The sequence below is a fragment of the Phocoena phocoena genome, chromosome 15, assembly GCF_963924675.1.
Source record: "Phocoena phocoena chromosome 15, mPhoPho1.1, whole genome shotgun sequence".
Classification (NCBI taxonomy): domain Eukaryota; kingdom Metazoa; phylum Chordata; class Mammalia; order Artiodactyla; family Phocoenidae; genus Phocoena; species Phocoena phocoena.
Window position 1 is genome coordinate 36,057,123 of NC_089233.1, and position 17,646 is coordinate 36,074,768.

General features: G+C 55.8%; 2 protein-coding genes across 2 annotated transcripts; both read right to left on the minus strand.

Annotated features, from left to right (window-relative positions):
• Positions 1-849: 849 nt before the first annotated feature.
• On the minus strand, positions 850-5,184 carry ELOB (elongin B). The gene is made up of 3 exons (XM_065892948.1): positions 5,056-5,184; positions 3,613-3,718; positions 850-1,009 (listed from the first exon to the last, which is right to left on the minus strand). The coding sequence occupies exons 1-3, from the start codon at positions 5,176-5,178 to the stop codon at positions 897-899; spliced, it is 342 nt and encodes a 113-aa protein (XP_065749020.1). The 5' UTR covers positions 5,179-5,184; the 3' UTR covers positions 850-896.
• Positions 5,185-11,247: 6,063 nt separating this feature from the next.
• Positions 11,248-16,778, minus strand: PRSS33 (serine protease 33). Its single transcript, XM_065893224.1, is given in 8 exon segments — positions 11,248-11,406; positions 11,607-11,776; positions 11,969-12,063; positions 12,065-12,235; positions 12,456-12,521; positions 12,523-12,616; positions 15,918-16,143; positions 16,728-16,778. Coding segments are annotated over 8 exon segments (1,032 nt in total).
• Between the last annotated feature and the right edge of the window lie 868 nt (positions 16,779-17,646).

Here is a 17,646-nt window from a genome sequence, read left to right on the forward strand (position 1 = left end):
CTCCCTCTTTTTTTTTTTCTTTGTTCTGTGAAATGTTAATCTCTGTGAGTTTTTCCTGGTTCACATGTTTTGGGGGGTTTGGGGTGGGTGGGAATGAGAATGGGAGTTGCGGGAGGGGAGGATACAGTGGGGACTCCCAGGTCTTGACTCAGAAAGGATCTGGGAGGCACTGCCCCCCTTTTAGCCCCGAGTTCTTGGGGGGATGATGGTTTGGTACTTGCGGACCTGTGTGAGGTATACCTGGAAAAGGGCAGTTGATTAGTTGGCTCCTCTTGGCCTCCCAGTGAGGTTGTGGCCCCTTCCCCCCCAACTTTTCTTCACGTTTCTTAAAGGCATTTTGGTTTTTTAAAATCTGTACAGCAAGAGCAACTTTTTCTGTCAAATAAAAACGAGAAATGCAGGAATTGGGTCTATAGATTGTTTATTATGGGTGGGGAGAGTTAGGAGAGGAGCTGCCCTTATTCTGTGGCTGCATCCCTCTTGCAAGGGGCATACCTTGGAGGAGCCTTATGGGGTGGCTCTAGGCTGTGGATCCCCCACAGAACCCACTCAAACCAACACGCTCCTTCCAGCTGGGAGCCAGCATGCTTATGCTAGGAGGGGGCTGGCCACTCTGAAGAAACAAAGCCTCTAAACCTTTTATCCCCAGGCTGAGCAGAAGGCTGGCCTGGGGGCCCTGGGTTCCTCTCCCCATTATGGCCTGGGCTGGGGGTTGGTAGCTGGACTCAGAGAGCTTGGGATGCAGCAGACTGGCCTAGAAGAGGCTAAGGGTGGGGCAAGGCAGGGCACACCAGTGAGGTGATGCCTGAGTCAGGAGAAGGTGTGTAGAAAGAAGCAGCAACCAGGTGGACACCCAAATCTCTTTTATTGGGGGGGTAGGGCGGTTGGGGGACCTCTCACTGCACAGCTTGTTCATTGGCGCTGCTTCCTGAGTCCTGTGGCTTCATCACATCCGGCAGCTCGGGTGGGCTGGAGAAGGGCTCGATGCGCAGGGCCTCAAAGGCCTCATCTGGTGGAGAGGGGGTGGCCACTGCAAAGTGAGTCTCCCACCCTTACAGAACCAACCTGATCCTGCTCCCCTCCCCCAGCCTGGCCATGCTAGGGTCCTTTTCCTCACCCTCTGCATCCCTCAGCCTCTGGGATTGCATCCACCTACAATCTCCCCCATCACCTTGTTCCCTTCTCTTGCTTCTCATCATACTTTGAATAAAATCTCATCGTGTCATTATGTCTCTGCACATGTCTCCTTGTGGTCCCCATGTTCCCACATCAACCTCTTTCTTGCCTCAAAGTCTCTGCATTTGCCACTCCCTAGCTTGACACTTAGAATGGCTGGCTGCCTAAGAAAGGCATCCAGGGGCAATCAAATATCACCTCTTCAAGGCCATGACAGTGAGAGGCCCACACACCGCGATGAAGAGTGGCCCCCGAGAAAGCCGTTGCACAGAAACGACCCAACACAGACAAAAAAATAAAAATTTTTTTAAAAATTGTTTAACCAAAAACAAAAAAAATCACCTCTTCAGAGAAGCGTTCCCCAACCACCCACTCTACATGCCCAATGCCCTGTGCATTACACTGGGAACACTTAATCGCTAGCGCGAATGCCCTGTTTCTCTTGACCAGCTAGCTGCTTTCCTACTAGAACAGCAGCCCCAGGAAGATTTTCCGTGTCATTCCTGCTGTTACTACACAGATCAAATGAACACAACTTTTTCTTCTACATGGGAAACTTCTCTCCACCTGGCTCAGGGATCTCAACCAATTAGGCTCCCCAGGGGAAGTCGGTCAGGTCTGACAAGTTTTAACTTTGGGGGTTGAGGGGCTGCAACTGGCCTCTAGTGGGGAGAGGCCATCTTTCGTAAAAGCCAGAGATGCTGAACATCCTGCAATGCACAAGACAACCTCACCCAGAATCATCCAGCCCCAAATGTCAACAGCGCTGAGGTGAAGACATGGCCCAGCTTAGTAACAAATTCATCTTCCAAGCCACAAATCTGAGTGACAATTCTTGCCTTCATCACCTCTCCCCATTCTTTGGAAATAAAGTCTGGAAGATGCTATTTAACACCAGACACTATCATATCTCCCTAACTAAGCAAACCACTTTGCGGGGTGGGGAGAGACCCGTCTCTGTACAAGGAAACAACTACCCACCCAGAAGTGCGTTTTTGCAAGTGGAAGCAGACAGACTACAGTCCACACCACAGCCCCTATCAAAACAGCAATGACACACCTGAGGTGATGCCACCAAGGGTCCACAATCTATGCCATAAGTGGGGGTCATGGGGAGAAAAAAATCACCTCACTGTGCTGTCATTTTTTTCACCTGCAAGATGGTTGAGTAGCTGCAAGTCTATAGGGTGCCTCTGTTCAAATTAGAGGAAGAGAGACTTTTTCTGGAAGAATGCAGCCTGGCCCTGGCTTAGGAAGAACAGATGTGCTTTCAGCCCTCCCTTACCTGCCTCAGAGAACAGCCTTGTATAGTACCCACCCTGTACAAAGTCTGTACCAGCCCCTCACCTGCCTCACTGTCACTGTGACAGTTGAGGGAACCCACACAAAGGCCTGTAAAACTGCTTTTTCCTGAGCGCTTGCAGGGCCTGGGGTGCACGGGGGCTCACATTGCTTTGCTGTGAGGCTGGTCCCAGTGTCATACTCCTTTATGGAGACAAACTCCAGTCTGGGAGGGGCGGGGCGTGAAGTAGCTGCCCGAAGACACAGCTGCTGAGGCCTCACATAGTTTATCCTTATGAAACTGAGAAGTGCAGCTAAGGCTATATGCTCCCTCCTGAGCCCTTGTTACATTTTCTTACAAGAAGGTAGAAAAATAACTCCCTGTAACTTCATCCAGATTTACCCAGCCATTCACACAGCCCCTGGGTCTGTCTACAGCTGTGAAAACACCCTATAACCCCTGTTTAAATTTCCAGCGACAAAGGATAAAATTTAATTCTTTTTCTTGGCAAAAGGAGCAACATAAACCACCCCCACCCCTCAGGTTTCTAAACTCTGGTCACAGTGGAATGTGGTTAAGGAGAGTACAGGCTCTGGGGCAAGAAAGGGCTGAACCTGATCTAACCTCCCCAGGCTTAGTTTACTCATCCTTAAAATGATCACAATACAACTCTGGCCTGTACAGAGATGCTGGGGGAGTAAGCGATGTACCACGGAGACACTGGCTGGCACAGTGCCCAGCTCAGACAAGGTCCTGGCAGCCGGCAGCTGAACTGTGGCCTCCCACATGACTGCCAGCAAGCCTCGGCGTCCAAGTCTCCCAAATGGGGATGGCAGTGCTTACCCCTCAGGGCTATCAAGAGGATTAGATGGGACAACAGAAATAAAATGCAGAGTGCAGGGCCAGGTGCTCAGTAAGTTCTCTGTAAATGTAAGCTAGTACTGTGACTAAGAATCTTTGAATCCTCCATGAAATGGGCTTCAATTTCTACAAGTATCTCATGTGCTTCTCGTTTTTAATGGGGAAGCAAACACACTATTATACGATATTGCCTGCATTTGGTGAACTGGGAGACATGGTCCAGGAGGAACAACTGCAGGCTCCCTGACCACCCCTTTCTTTGGCCATTTCCACCCTGTCGCTGTCCCTCTCACCTGCCCTGAAGGCTAGCCCCACAGTGGCTGGGGCCTGAGGCCGTGCTGTCTGGCTGGTGAAGCCACACTCGCCCAATGTCTTTCCGTCATCCAGAAGCTGGTCGTCCTGAGGAGAGAGGCAGGCAGGGTCTCAGAAGAGGCCCCAGGAGGGGCAAGTCCCAAAGACTTCTCTGGTCAGCAACTACACTGAAAGTCAGAAGACGGAAAAGAAACAGCCCCGAGTAGGGCCCAGAACCACCCCAGAGTATATCAAACAGTTTCCAGGACTACACCCAAGACTTTCCAAATCAGAACCTCCCAGGGTAGGGTAGGGGTCTGGAATCTACACCCCTGCAACTCCAGGTGAATCTAATCTAATTTCAAGCTACACCCCTGCAACTCCAGGTGAATCTAATTTCAAGTGTCAGTGACCCCATCTGGCCACAGGCAGACCTGGTTGAATCCCAGCTCTACCACCTTGCACAGGGTGGTTGATCTTTTTGATGTGAAGTTTCCTTATCTGTAAAACGGGAGTTATTGGAATTCCCAACTCATAGGGCAGCCAGAGGCTTCAATGAGCAAAGGACCTACAGAAAGCACAGAGCACAGCAAGTGAAACAAGCTCAGGCAGTAGGAAAGGTCCTTATTACAGAAGCCCCAGCAGGTAACAAGAAGAAAAGGCCTTTAGAGACAAAGGGGGTGAAGGCTCAGCCTGCAGCAAAAGATCAGTTTCCCAGTTTCCACCCAGAATCAGATCAAGGAACTTAGATGAGGGACCTCATGCTGCCAGAAACTTGAAATGAGGGGCCAACAAACAGGACTCCCCAATGAAAACCCCAAATCCCACGACATCCTTGCTGGATAATTGCAATTGGTTTGTAAAGGGGAAAGGGGCGGGGGCTTTTAGAACATCAGCAGTAAGTTGGGGAGTAATAAACAGTTGTTGGGTGAAGAACTGGTGGGACCTGACTCATCTCAACACCCTCCATTTCTCCATTTCTTTGTATTAAGGCGTGTCTGGGGCGGGGGGCGTGTGAGAGTCCTGCACACGACTGAGCATCGGGGTTCAAATCCTGACTCTGCCAACAACCTTGGCCTCGTTAAGCAGCCACCTCCGAGCCTGTTTCCTTAACCGCAGAGCACGGAAATCAAGGGCCAGCATGTCGCGGGTGGGACCGCTGTAGGGATCAGATGTGACGCTAGCCCTCGGCGCTCAGCATAGGGCCTGGCGCGCGACTTTCAAGCCATCCGAACGGAGACCCCCGGTGTAGCGACCGCTATCGGGGCTTCATCTCCCCGAGTTCGAGCAACGGCCCCACGCGGCGGAGTTCCGGCCCGCGGCAGCCGGTCGCTGATGTTTACATCAACGACTGGGCCGCCTTGCGCCCACGGCCAGGCTCGGGCGGCGGTTCCGAGCAGCACGCTCCCCCAGCCCCCGGCCGCCCGGAACCGACGGGACCGCACCTTGTACAGCCGCTGCTCGTCCGGCGGCCGCTTGAGGATGCCCTCGACGATGCGCTTTAGCTCGAACACAGTGCTCGACTCCTTGGCGTCCGTGAAGATGGTGGTCTTGTGGCGCCGGATCATGAGGAACACGTCCTGGGGGCGGCGGGCCGGGGTGAACGCGGAGCCCGGGCCCCCACGCACGGCCCACCGCCCTTGCCGCCCCCGGCCCCGGGCCCGGCCCCGGCCAAGCGCCCCTCCCCCAGCGCCCGCTCACCATCGCGGCGGCTGCCTCTCCCCTCGACGCGCCGGCGCGGCCGCGCTCCGCCCCGTTCCCGGCAGCCCGCGCGCTGTTCCCAGCGTACCCCGCGCCTGGCGGCCCCGCCCCATGGCCGCCATTTTAAGTAATCCGTAAAGGGGGCGCTACGGCCGAGCCTCCGACTGCGGACTGGGCGCCGTGGCGCGGGGCGGGGCCGGTTGGTGGAGTGGCGGAGGTAGTGGGAGGCCGACAGGGACCGAGCGCGGGAGGGACGCAGGGCGCGGTGGCGCCATCTTGGGTGTGGCAAACCGAGTTCCCCATGTTGATGCAGTCTAGGGGACTCCCGTCCTTGTGGGGAATGCCAGCCTTGTGGGGACTAACTTCAAGCGTAGGGTGCCTCACAGCCTAATGAGAGTGAATGAATGATGTGTCTCGGTCATCAGGGCGGCAAGACATTCACATCTCAGCGAGACCTGGGCTGCCAGATTTGGGAGTCTGACTCATGATTATGGGTCTTCCTGGCGGGTGTTTTGAGGAGGTGTTAAATTCTGGATCTTTTGGCCGCCGTATCAGGAAACAGCCCCATGTCCCTGCCCTAGCCTTGGTTGTAAGGATTATTTAAACCAGTTTACCGAGGCTTTAGGGCCTGTAAGGATCCTTGGAAGCTGCTTTTGGGGTTAGGGAGTGTGTAAGCAGCTCTTTGCAGGAAACCGCCCTCAGCAGGAAGCCCCTTTTCATGTCACTTTAGCAAAGCTATATTGTAACTAACTTTTTTTGGGGGGGGGCATACTGCTCACCACGTGGAAACTTAATTCCCCTGACTAGGGATCCAACCCCCTGCCCCCCTGCATTGGAAGGTGGATTCTTAACCACTAGCCCACCAGGGAAGTCCCTGTAACTAACTTTTAAACCAGGCACTGCCCCTCCACCCACCCCATGTTCTACCCATCTCTGGCCCAAGCACACCTTTCAAATCTTTTAATTACACAATACCTTGCCAAACTAGTTGGTTATTTAGAGCAATGAGCAAGTATTTAACAGATGACCAGATCTCGTCCCTAGCTTTCCCTTCAGTAACCTGAACAAACTGTGTGACCAAACTGTGTGAACAAGATAACATCTAGAGGAAGAGCCCAAGAAGTTAACCAGCCTGCATGCAGTGGAGGGATGGCAATAATTCTGACCCGCTATCTCAACAATTAACTGAGATTACTTCCCTTCTGCCCTTTAAAAGTTTCATGGCCGAGCACAATCTGTGGAGGTGGTTTTTGGGGGATGCTGAGTCTACCATCTCCCCAGATTGTTGGCATTCTGATTAAAAGCACCTTTCCTTTGCCACCAACATTTGTGAGTATGCAATTGATTGTGAGCAGCAAGCAGCAGGACCCCCATTGGATAACAAGGCCTGGCAAACATCCTCGGAAGAAGCAGCATGCATGGCCAAAGTTGGTGTTCACGCTTCCCAGGAGGAGGGTGCCCTGGGTAACTTCCCGCCTTTCTGCCCAGGTCCACTCAGGCTCCAGAAGGGCCTGTGGACTTGGTTTCCCTCTCTGGCTGCCCTTCGTACCTACTGACAGCCTAGGCCTCCCTCCTTGGTAGTTGGATGCTCTCCTGCGTCGCCCCAAATTGCAGTTATACTAGAGCAAGAGAAGGAGGCTTTTCTTTCAACCTCTCCCAGGGAGAGGGAGAACCTCAGCTGAGTCATTGCTGGCACGTGCCAGAGAAGGCATGCCGTGGCATCCAGTGAGAGATGAGCCAGTGGTGACCCTGGATGCTGAACAGCTCAGCAGTTGTTGAGGCCACAATTTGAGGATTCTTTGGAGTGGGTGGAATCTGAAGATGCTGCTGCCTTGGCCCTGAATCAAGCTGGTGGCTAGCCATGCAGGCTCTGGGCTCAGACCTGCTGGGATTCAAATCCTTGCTCTGGCACTGAGTGTGCAGCCTTGGGCAGTTAACCTCACCAAGGCCCAGTTTCCCCCTCTCTGAGATTGGGGAATAACTGTAAAGTTTGCGGAGCCTTGCTGTAAGCAGGTGGGGGGGGGGTCCCTGGAGAGAGAACCCAGCATGGTTTTCTTGACAGAAGAGAAGCCATTTTTGGCCTAAGCCACTTTGTGATCTAAGCCTGGCCTCATTGCAAGCCCTTTCATGAATATGCATGTACCCTTAGCCTAAAATTCCCCCAATTTTGCTGTTCGGGGAGACACTGCTTTGGGAAAGATCCCTGGTGTTCTCTTCACTTGCTGCAAATAATAATAAATCCTTCCTTCTCCCCATCTTTGGCTTGGTTGTGGTCTTTTCGCTTGACACTCACCAAGAGGCAAACCCAGTTTGCTGGTAACATCACCAAGAGTTAGCACTCAATAGATGTTTCCTAAACTATAGCTATAGTTATTATTTTTGACTTCTGGCCTCTGGCTCCTCCGGAGTCCTTTGAAGTCCCTTTCCTTCCTGGGACTCCTCCACACCTGTGCCTCAAGGCAGCCCTTTCCCTCAGATGGGATCTCTGTGCACCCCATTGTGCTATGGTGGGTGGGCCAGTTGCAGGAGGTAACTGCAGTCCTCGCGTCAGTGAGTACAGTGACACCTCCTGCAGTGGGAATGGGGTCAGGAGAAGTTTGAAGGAGGAGCAGGGGCTGAGCCCCCAGCCACCCAGTTCTGTGGTCTAGCTGGGTGCAGGCCCTCCTTCCTGGGGGCCATGACAGACAAAATGGGAGTCTCAAGATGGTGGGTGAGCCAGCTGGCCAGCTGCTCTTGCTTCTCTGCACAGGAAGTCCTCCTGGGCCCTTTCTGCCCTGTGGCCTCAACCACCCAGCGCTCACGATAGAAGCCCTCCCAGGCCTCCAAACTAAGCCTGTAGGGTATCAGCCTGGTGGGACTTCTCCTTTGGTCTACTTAAACTTTTTAAAGTGTTGATTAATAAACAGTAATTGTCAATCACCACTTGTTACTAGTGTGCCTCTAGTTGTGTCATACAACTGGTTTCATTTCTATGAGGGAAGTGACAATTCAGTGTGGAATTAGAGTCAGTCGCCCAGATTCAAATCTGGTTCCACCTCTTGCCTGCTGTGGGTCTTAAGGCATATTACCTAGCCTTTCTGGTCCTGTTTCCCCATTTGTGAAATGGGAACACCTCACGGGTGTTCAGAGATCAGCTGAGAGCCCGCCAGTGCCTGGCTCAGCCTGCGTGCTCGCTGGGCAGAACTGAGTCATTTTGACTCTCCCTACAGCCATGATAGGGTTGGTGTTACCAGTTCAGATTGTAGATGGGGAAACTGAGGTTGAGTCAGTACTCCTGGGAGAGGCTGGGCCATCTGGCTGCAGCTCTACCAACTGGAGCAGGTGAGCAGCTAGAGAATGCTTGCTTGGACAGGAGCCTGATGTCCTGTCCCCGGTGGGTTCTGAGGACTATCCTCGCCGCCCCAAGGGCTCCCTCCTGGCAGGTCAGGCAGCCGTTGTGAGGCCAGGGGCAGGATGCTACTGAGGCAGGGCCAGGTCCATACCCCGCCGCCACCGCCGGCGCCCTCCCTGCCCCGCCCCAGCTCCAGGCCCAATGACCTTGCTGACAGGGGGGATGCAGCAGCACAGGGTGCCGTGCCACTGAGCCTGCTGGACAGAGTAGAGCTGTAGCTTGTCCAGCCCTGTGAGGCTGCCACAACAGGAACAAGCAGAGGGGAGGCGGGCCTGGAGGCCACACTGTTGGAGTGCAAGTGGAGAGAACCAAGGCGGTAATACCCTCTTTACCACCCCCAGCTGCTTCCAGAATCAGACCACCTGGGTTCAAATCGCAGTCTACCGTCTACCAGCTGTATGCCTTTAGGCCTGTTTTCTCAGCTGACAAATGGGGAAACCCCCCTCACAGAGTGTCTAGTGAGAATCTCATGAGATGGTGCAGTAGAGCTCTCTGCACCGTGTCTGGTGAGGGTTTAACGAGGAGTAGCAGATTTCTGCTCATTCCCTTCCGTGGGCAGCCTGCCCCCTCCACTTCTAGGACACCCCTGCTTAGCTCTCACCTTATGCTTCAGAAACACTTGGCTCTGGGACTTCCCTGGTGGTCCAGCAGTTAAGACTCCACGCTCCCAATGCAGAGGGCCCGGGTTCGATCCCTGGTCAGGGAACTAGATCCTGCATGCCACAACTAAAGATCCTGCATGCTGCAACGAAGATCCCGTGAGCCTTAACTAAGAACCAGCACAGCCAAAGAAAGAAAGAAAAGAAACACTGGGCTCTGAATGGGGATCCATTACTCTAATCACGGCAGGTCCAAGACTGAGGCATCCTGGCTCTCAGTCCCTGGCTTTTTCTGGTCTCAGTACCTTGGGAGGCATCTTGAGGAAGTTCTCTGGGCTGGCCCCCGGCTGAGGGTGGGATGGGAGGATGGCCAGCATCACCCAGCAGGGGTGGCCAGGGTCCCACCGCAGATGTGCCCACAGCCTTTTGCCTGGCCTGCCACAGCCATGCCCTGTTCTGGGTACCCTGGTCCCCAGTGACCCCACAAGGGGCAGCCAGTAGACGGCCCTCAGCCTAGGGGAGACAGCAGCCCAGAGCTCCCTCACTGCCCAGTCCCCAGCCCCACCCTCCCAGCCTGGCTTGGCCCAGCAGCGACCACGTGCTGCAGCCACTTTTTCCCCTGGGAGGAAAGAAGGGAGGGAGACGAAGCTCAGGCCTGTGTGGTGGCAGCTGCACTTGGTCCTGTCCAGCCAGGTTGCCCCTTCAATGATAGCTTCCCCTGTCCCCCCTTTCCCGACTGCCCCGTCAGCTCCAAAAGGGGGCTTCAGGGTTTCCAGGTTTTGTTCCGGTTCTTGTTCTTTCTGCTGTTCTAGAAACTGAGCACTGTCTATAGGGATGGATGATCCTTGGCCTGGTGATGAGGAGATGGCAGAGAGGGGATAGGACACCAGGTCCCAGCACATGAGGGTGTTCAGGGAGTTGAAAGGGCCTAGGCCGGTCTCCAGATGCAGGTGGGGGAAGGGGGCGGTCCTGGGCCTGGGGGCCTGGCCAAGGCTAGGACACAGCCTCAGACTCATCCAGGGCATGGATGGGGGCAGTGGCAGAAAAAACAAGGATATCAGAAGCTATGGCCAGGCCTATCTGGGGGCTCCTGTCTCCTCTTGGCAGAGGGCATGATGTCAGGTGCCCCAAACTCCTAAGACCTTAGAATTCATGGGAAGGCCAGGCCTGCTGGCTGGCCATCTGCCTCCTGGGGCACTTTCACTGCAGTGGGGCAAAATCTATTTGAGTTTTCTATTGCTGTGTAGCAGATGACCGCAAACATAGCAACTTAAACACTAATTTATTAAATCACTACTCTGCGGGTGGGCTAAACTGGGTTCTCTGCTTAGGATCTCACCGAGCTGAAATCAAGGGCTTGGCCTGTCAGGGTTCTCATCTGGAGGCTGGGAGTAGAGTTGGCTTCCAAGCTTGTTCTGGTTATTGGCCAAATTCGGTTCTTTGCAGTAGTAGTGCTGAGGCGTCCCTTTCCCTGCTGGCTGTCAGCCAGGGGCTTTCATCAGCTCCTTGCCACGTGGCCCCTCCATCTTCAAAGCTAGCAATGGACAGTCATTTCCTTGGTGTTGAATCCCTCTCATATTTGAGTTTCTCTGACTTCTTCCAGAAAAGAAGGGCACACAGACCAGACCTAGCACTGACTCACTTGCCTGTCTTTGCCTGTCTGACTGGAGCTCAGGGGGTTAAATATGAGCAGGAAGGGAAGGGAGGGAGTGTGAGACCCTGGGACACTCGGGAGGCTCCTGGAGGAGGGTTGGCAGCTTGGGTTTGGTGAGCCCCAAGGAGGAGGCAGGGGATAGACAGATGAATGGGTGGGTGGATGGCCCCTTAACTTTATTAGGCCTCTAAGCCCTAAGTCAGAAGGGGCAGGGTGGGGGGATGTGTAAATCCCCACACAGACCAGACAGCTGAGGGACTCCAGAGTCTGGCTTCAGGTCAGTGTCACTGCATCAGAGGCTGAGGCGAGCCTGAATCCAAGGGCTGTAAGTAGCCACATTGGTATAGACACCTGGACGGTTGGGCAGGGCACAGCCCTTGCCCCAGCTCACCACACCCACTAGGACCCAGCGCCCAGACTTCATGCAGGTCAGGGGTCCTCCAGAGTCACGCTGCAGGAGAAAGAAGAGCTTAGGTCCCAGCCCTCCAGAGACTTTGGGTCCCAGGGCTGCAGTCCCCCAGGTAGTACCTCTGGGTTGGGGTCCAGGACACTGAGCCCTGGAGGTGGTACCTCCTAGGTCCTGGGTTCTAACGAGGTAGGGTGCTGGCAGTAGCAGCATGGACTCCAGAGTTTCCAGGCAGCTTCTCGCACCTGGCAGGCATCCTTCTGGCCCTCAACATAGCCGGTGCACAGGTTCCCTGACAGCACTATGTGCTTGGCACGAGGAACGTTGGTGCCCATGTGGTAGAGGAGGTCACAGGTGTGAGTATCCAGCAGTGGCACCCGTACTCCCCGCAGAAGTCGCCACTCTGGGAGTGGCACTGGAGAAGAAGGGGGGACTTCTAAGAGCTGGGAGACAGTGAGGTGGAAAAACTGTGAAGATGTTTGGGTCCTTGGAGGTCACGCTGGGTCCTGGATTGGAGCAGTGAGGGGCTGGGATTCCTGGTCAGAGAGAGGTGGAGAGAGATCGCCTGTCCCGCCCCAATGCCCCAGTGCCCCGCCCTCTGCCTCACCTCCTGAGTGGAGGCTGCCCTAGCCAGTGACCCAGCATGGTGTGCCTGGTGGTGGGCAAGGCCCAGGCTCAGGCAGGCAGATGGGCTGGACTCGTGCTCAAGGGCACTAGGTGGCGAAGCTGCAGCAACGCCAGGTCTCCTCGGGTCCCGTCCTCTGAGTAGTCCGGGGGCAGCAGCACCCTCTGCACGGGCACCAAGAGAACGTGGGGCGAGGCAGGACACAGGTGCAGTGCCCCGAGGCGCACGGGGTACTCAGATTGCAGCGCCCTCCGGCATGACAGCGGTGGGTCTAGTTAAAGCAGCTCCTTCTCCACCCCCAGTAGGGCCCCCATCCCCGCCACCCTCTCACTCAGAGCCTGGGGACCATGCTTCCACCAAGTGGCACGCCCCCTTCCGTGGGTCTTGCTCCACCTGCCCCTGCCCCCTTCGACGTTGAGCCCTCAGAGTAGGGGAATGCCCCTTGTCCAAGCCTGGGCTGCCTGCTCACCTCAGGAAGCAGTGTGCTGCGGTCAGCACCCACTGCGGGGCGATGAGCGAGCCCACACACACGTGCCCCGCGGTGCTGGATGCTCGCCTGCCTCGGCCACTCTCCATCCTGGGTGTCCCGGCCCCCCACGATGAGACTTGACACGTGAGGCTGCCCGCAGGCTGTGGGAGGACAAGGGGAACTCAAGGGCGAGCAGAGGAGCGGGGAACTGGGAGGAGGATGAGGGCAGGGAGACACAGGGCTAAGGTTGGGGGGGGGTGGGGGGGAGAGGAGGGGGGTTGGCACACTGGAGGAGGAAGCAGGGAAGGGACTGGATTATGGGTTTGGTGTCAGGTAACAGGGTGAGGGGAGGGAGGTCAGAGATTAGGAATGAGGGTGCCCTCTGGTTGGAACTTGAAGAGAGAGGAGGAGGATCTAGCCCCCCCAGAGGCCCTTTTGTCTTCCTTTAGACCCTGGTTGGTCCCAGACCTAGCCCTGTGGCCCAGGCTCTATGCCCTATGCCCAGGCCCCAGAGACCACCCCTGCCCCCCACCCACTGTGAGATTTGGCCACCTTAGGTCTCTATACAAGCCCTGGACCCCAGGCCCTCCCCCATCTTGTATTTCCATTGCCTGACAGCTGCTCCTGCGTGCCCCCCACCCCTAGACCCCGCAGCCCCTGGATTCTGTTCTCACTCTTGCAGCTGGTGTCCTCCTTGCTAACCGGGCTGGGGGACAACCTGGGGGCTTAAAGACCCAGGAAGGGGTGGGGGCCTGGCCAGGAGGTAATGAAGCAGGGCGGGGCTGTGGCTTCATCAGCCCAGCCTTGAACAAAGATGCTTTGAACAGTGCTTTTGAGGTGGCAGGAAAGGGACACCTGGATTTCTCAAAGGAAACCTGGCTTGGGCCAAGGTGCACAGAACTGGGGGCGGGAGCCTGTGCCCAGCCAGGCAATGTGGGGGGCGATGTGGGGTGGGGATGAACGGGGGTCGGGGTTGTTTTGGTCAGGCCACAAAGCTCCAGAGGATCCTTGGCCGCTCATCTCTGAACCTGATCCTGCCTCCTGGCTCCTTGCAGTGCTCAGTCACTGGGGCTTCTGAACAGCATTGTTCTGTCCAGAAATCCTGGCCGGGACAGCCTCATACAGAGCCCAGGCTTCAGGCCTTGCATAGCCCCTCCCAGCCCCAGCTCTACACAGTTTTTTTTGTGGGGGGTGGGGAATGAATGTCTTATGAATATCTTGTTTAAACCTGGCAGCTCTCCTCGCTTAACCCTAGAGGCAGGAGCAGACTTGACCTTTGGAAACAGTCTCCTCTTCAATTTGGGGTGGCCAGGACAGCAAGGCTGCCGGTCTCGGGTGAGGCTGGGAGATGCTGGGGACAGGGCTCAGTTGGTGGGCTGGGCCTGGACTGTGCCCACCTCCCAGAAGGCTCTGGAACCTCCTTCTACCAAGTCATCCAGCAGCCCTCCACTTGGTTCTTCCTCCTGGGGGCCTTCCTGCCCAGCACACCTCCTCCTCTGCCACGTCACAGTGGGAGTTGATGTGTGATAGAGGAGGTTTGATTTGTTTGTCCTCCCTCCATGAGGCAGGGTCTGGGTCTCTGTCCCTGTCTTAGCTCAGGCTGCCAGAACAGAACACCACAGACTGGGGAGCTTAAACACAGCTTATTTCTCACCATTCTGGAGGCTGGAAGTCCAAGAACAAGGAACTGGCAAGATGGGTTTCCCTCTGAGGCCTCTTCTCTTGGCTTGTTGGTGGCTGGCATGTCACTGTGTGATCACACGGCCTCCTCTTTATGTCTGCTGGGCATGGGGGGGGGTGCTGGTGTCTGTTTTTAGAAGGACATTAATCCTATCGGATCAGAGCCCACCGTTAAGACTTCATTTAACCTTAATTACTTCCACAGACAGTCACATTGGGGGTTAAGGCTTCAACATATAAATTTTGGAGAGGACACAGACATTCAGTGCATACCAGTCCCCCATGGCCTGAAAAGTGCCCAGCACAGAGTGGGCACTGAGTCTTTGGGAGTGAAAGGGGCCAGCAGGGCATCATGCCGGGAGTGAGGGTGAAGGATATGAACGAGGGGACCTAGAGGCGAACCGGCCCCAGCCCCAGCCCCTCCACTCGAAGTGAGGGAGGGCAGCCTCAGGCCTGACCTCTGCTGTCCACACTCTAGGAGCAGGCTCAAGCCCACGCTCAAGGACTCTGGAGTCGGCTTGTGGAACGCCCTCCCTCCAGCCCTGAGACCTTGGGAGAGTTTCCTCTTCTGTAAAACCCGCCTCCCAGGTGGTTGTGAAGATTAGCTGGGTTAGCCCACGCAGAGCTTGGAATAGTGCCTGGCTGATGTAAATGCTATAGAAGTGCCACAAGAATAAAAGAAGCACCTTCCCCAAGACTCCTGACCTTTCGTTACCCCGGATTCAGCTGCCATTAGAGGGCTTGGCAGGAATGGAGCCAGGTGGGCAGTGTTCCCCTTGGTGCAGAGTTGGGGCAGCTGGAGAGGCAGGTGGGAGTAAGAGTGACCAGGGACCCTGGGAACACACAGCTATCTCTGGAGATATGGGCCAAACCTTGAGAGGGGAGTTCACTGGAAGGCGGGATGGAAGGAGCTGCGTGTCTGCCTGTTGCAATTTAGGTGAGGTGGGAAGCCTGGAGGACAGACACCTGGGTGCAAGGACCAGGAAACAAATTCCCACTGAGAAACTGGCTTATGGTGGGAGGATCTGGTACTGATTGAATATTGGACAATCAAACCTGAGAGGAGTAGGAAAGGAACCTCGCTCCAGGGGTTCACCCCAACCCAGCCCCTGTCTCAGATTGAGAAACTGAGGCACAGACCCCTGCTGGGCCCACATGCCCTTCAGTCCCACCCTTGAGTCACACTGCAGACATGGCCCCTCAGCAAATGTCATCTACTTGCCCTTCTCACAGCTATCCTTCTCAGGGCCATAGCTGAGTCAGCCCCACGTTTTTCTGGTGCTGGACCTGTCCCCATTCCCAGGGGAGGGCAAATGACCCAAACGGGGGCCGTTATCCCACCATGTTCTCCAGGTCACAGTGATTGATCAAGAGGTGACACATGACCCCAGACCAGCCAATCAGAATCCTTCCCTGGGATTTTTATCCTGGAGGAGGGAGAGAGGACCCCTTGGGGCCCAGGCAGGGGGCAGCCATAGCTGCAGCCACTGGCAAGGACTCTCAGCTGGCCTGAGAGCCTGCAACCTTCCAGGCTGAGAAAGAGTGTCCTGTGAAGCTGGAGCTCCTCATTCCAGTCATCCTTGCCCTTGGTGGGCTGTTCTTTATCCTTCTAAAGCAACTCTCCTTCACTCATGCTGGTACTAGGGGATTCTTTTGCTTACAACCAAAGTCTTTAAATACCAAGGATGAAAACAAAATAACAGTTCAACAAAGGTGCAGGGGATGTGCCCCCTGAGCTGGCTGCGCTGCCAGTGTGTTTCAGTATGGCGGTGCCCAGCCTACCATCTGCAGCACAGGACTCATCTCTGACGAGGGCCCAGCCCTGCCCTTGGCCAGATCCCAGGGGCACCCTGTAGACCTGGCAGCAGGAGGAGGTGGGATGGGGTGGCCTTTCCAGGATCCAGGTGGTATGCTCACTGATGTCCCAGCAGAAGCTGGGCCCTTTGGGACGGCCACAGCCAGACGCCACACCATGCTGACCCAACAGCCAGGGGTCATCCAAAGCAGCCTGAAGGGGGACAAAGGTGTGGGGTGAGCCAGGCCAGGGGGAGGGGCATGCCGTGGCACCTGGCTGGAGTCCTCTTGAGCCTCTGGGTAGGTGGCCCTGAACAGGACCCTATGGGTGGACGTGGGACGTGCACCTGGGCGGGCTTGAAAGTATTTCTGTGGATGAGTCTGTCACATGGGCACTGGGCCACCAGAGGCTACTCTGCCTGCGCTGGAGGAGGGGCAATGTCCAAGCAGGCCTGCAGGGCAGTGTCGCAGCATGGCCGGTCTGGGGCCAAGCGCTTAATGGGCATTAAATCACACTCTTCCAGTAACACATGGGACACCAGGGCAGTGAGTGTTCTGCTTGGGTCAACTCAGAGGGCCTTTGTGGAAGGTGAGTGGGGGCACCCTCAGGTTCTGGCTGTTGGGGAGGGCAGATGGGGGGAGTGGAAATCTCAATGCAGGTGAGTCTTACAGGAGACCTGGGAGACCGTACCTGCTGGCCCCTCTGAGTCAGGCCATGCAGTGAGAGGTGGACACAGGCCCTTGTGAGCTGAGTGACTTGAATAGTTCTGTCACCTTGCTGGGCCTCAGTTTCCTCACTGTGATGAGGGGGAAGAGAAGCTCCAGCCTTGCAGGGCTGCCGAGGGGCATGAAGCCTGAGCGTGGTGTCCTACAGCCTGTGTGGCTGTCCTGGTGGGCAGAGGCAAGGAGGGCACCCTCCCAAGACTCCACCACCTGCCTCTTCACAGAGACAAGCTGTCAATCGACCAGAACTTCTCATACCTTCTGCTCTCATAGCACCTCTGGATCTCATGAAAATGCAGATCTGCCCGAGCAGTTCCAAGCAGCCCGTCGGCCCCGCTGGCCTGGTCCCTGGGCTATGCTGAGGCTGGGTTCTGGGACCCCAGCGTTGGCTGGGGGGAGACACGCTTGATGCTGCCCCTCCACCCAGGCCACCTATGGAGCTTGGAGCCCCCACGCCCCCAGGAGAAGCCTCAACCACGGGGAGTCAGGAGAGAAAGGGCCATGCCAGGTCCTTGTCCCCCACGGGCAATGCTGAGGTGTGTCCCCGTGATTTCTCAGGGGATCCCGGCCAGACAGTGCCTCAGCTGCCCACAAGGGTAACCTCCTCATCTGGGCAAACGTCATTGGCTCTCACCCCTCCTGCCTCAGTTTCCCCACTCTTCACTGGGGCTTCTTGGTATCGCCTCCCAAATAAATTATCTGCACCCTTGTCCTGGTCCCGGGTCAGCCTTTGGGGAACTGTGGTGAGACCAGGAGTGTCTGGCATCTGTGTGGTGGGGAACACGGCATGAGCGCTAGGGGTGTTTGGGGGCATTTCCTCCCCTGCACTCCACTCCAGCCTTCCTAGCCCCCAGGGACCCTGTTGCTACTTATGTCCTCCTGTAAATTATCTTTCTTTTTTTTTTAATATTTATTTGGCTGCGCCAGGTCTTAGTTGCAGCACACGGGATCTTTGTTGCAGGATATCTTTAGTTGCAGCATGAGTGTTCTAGTT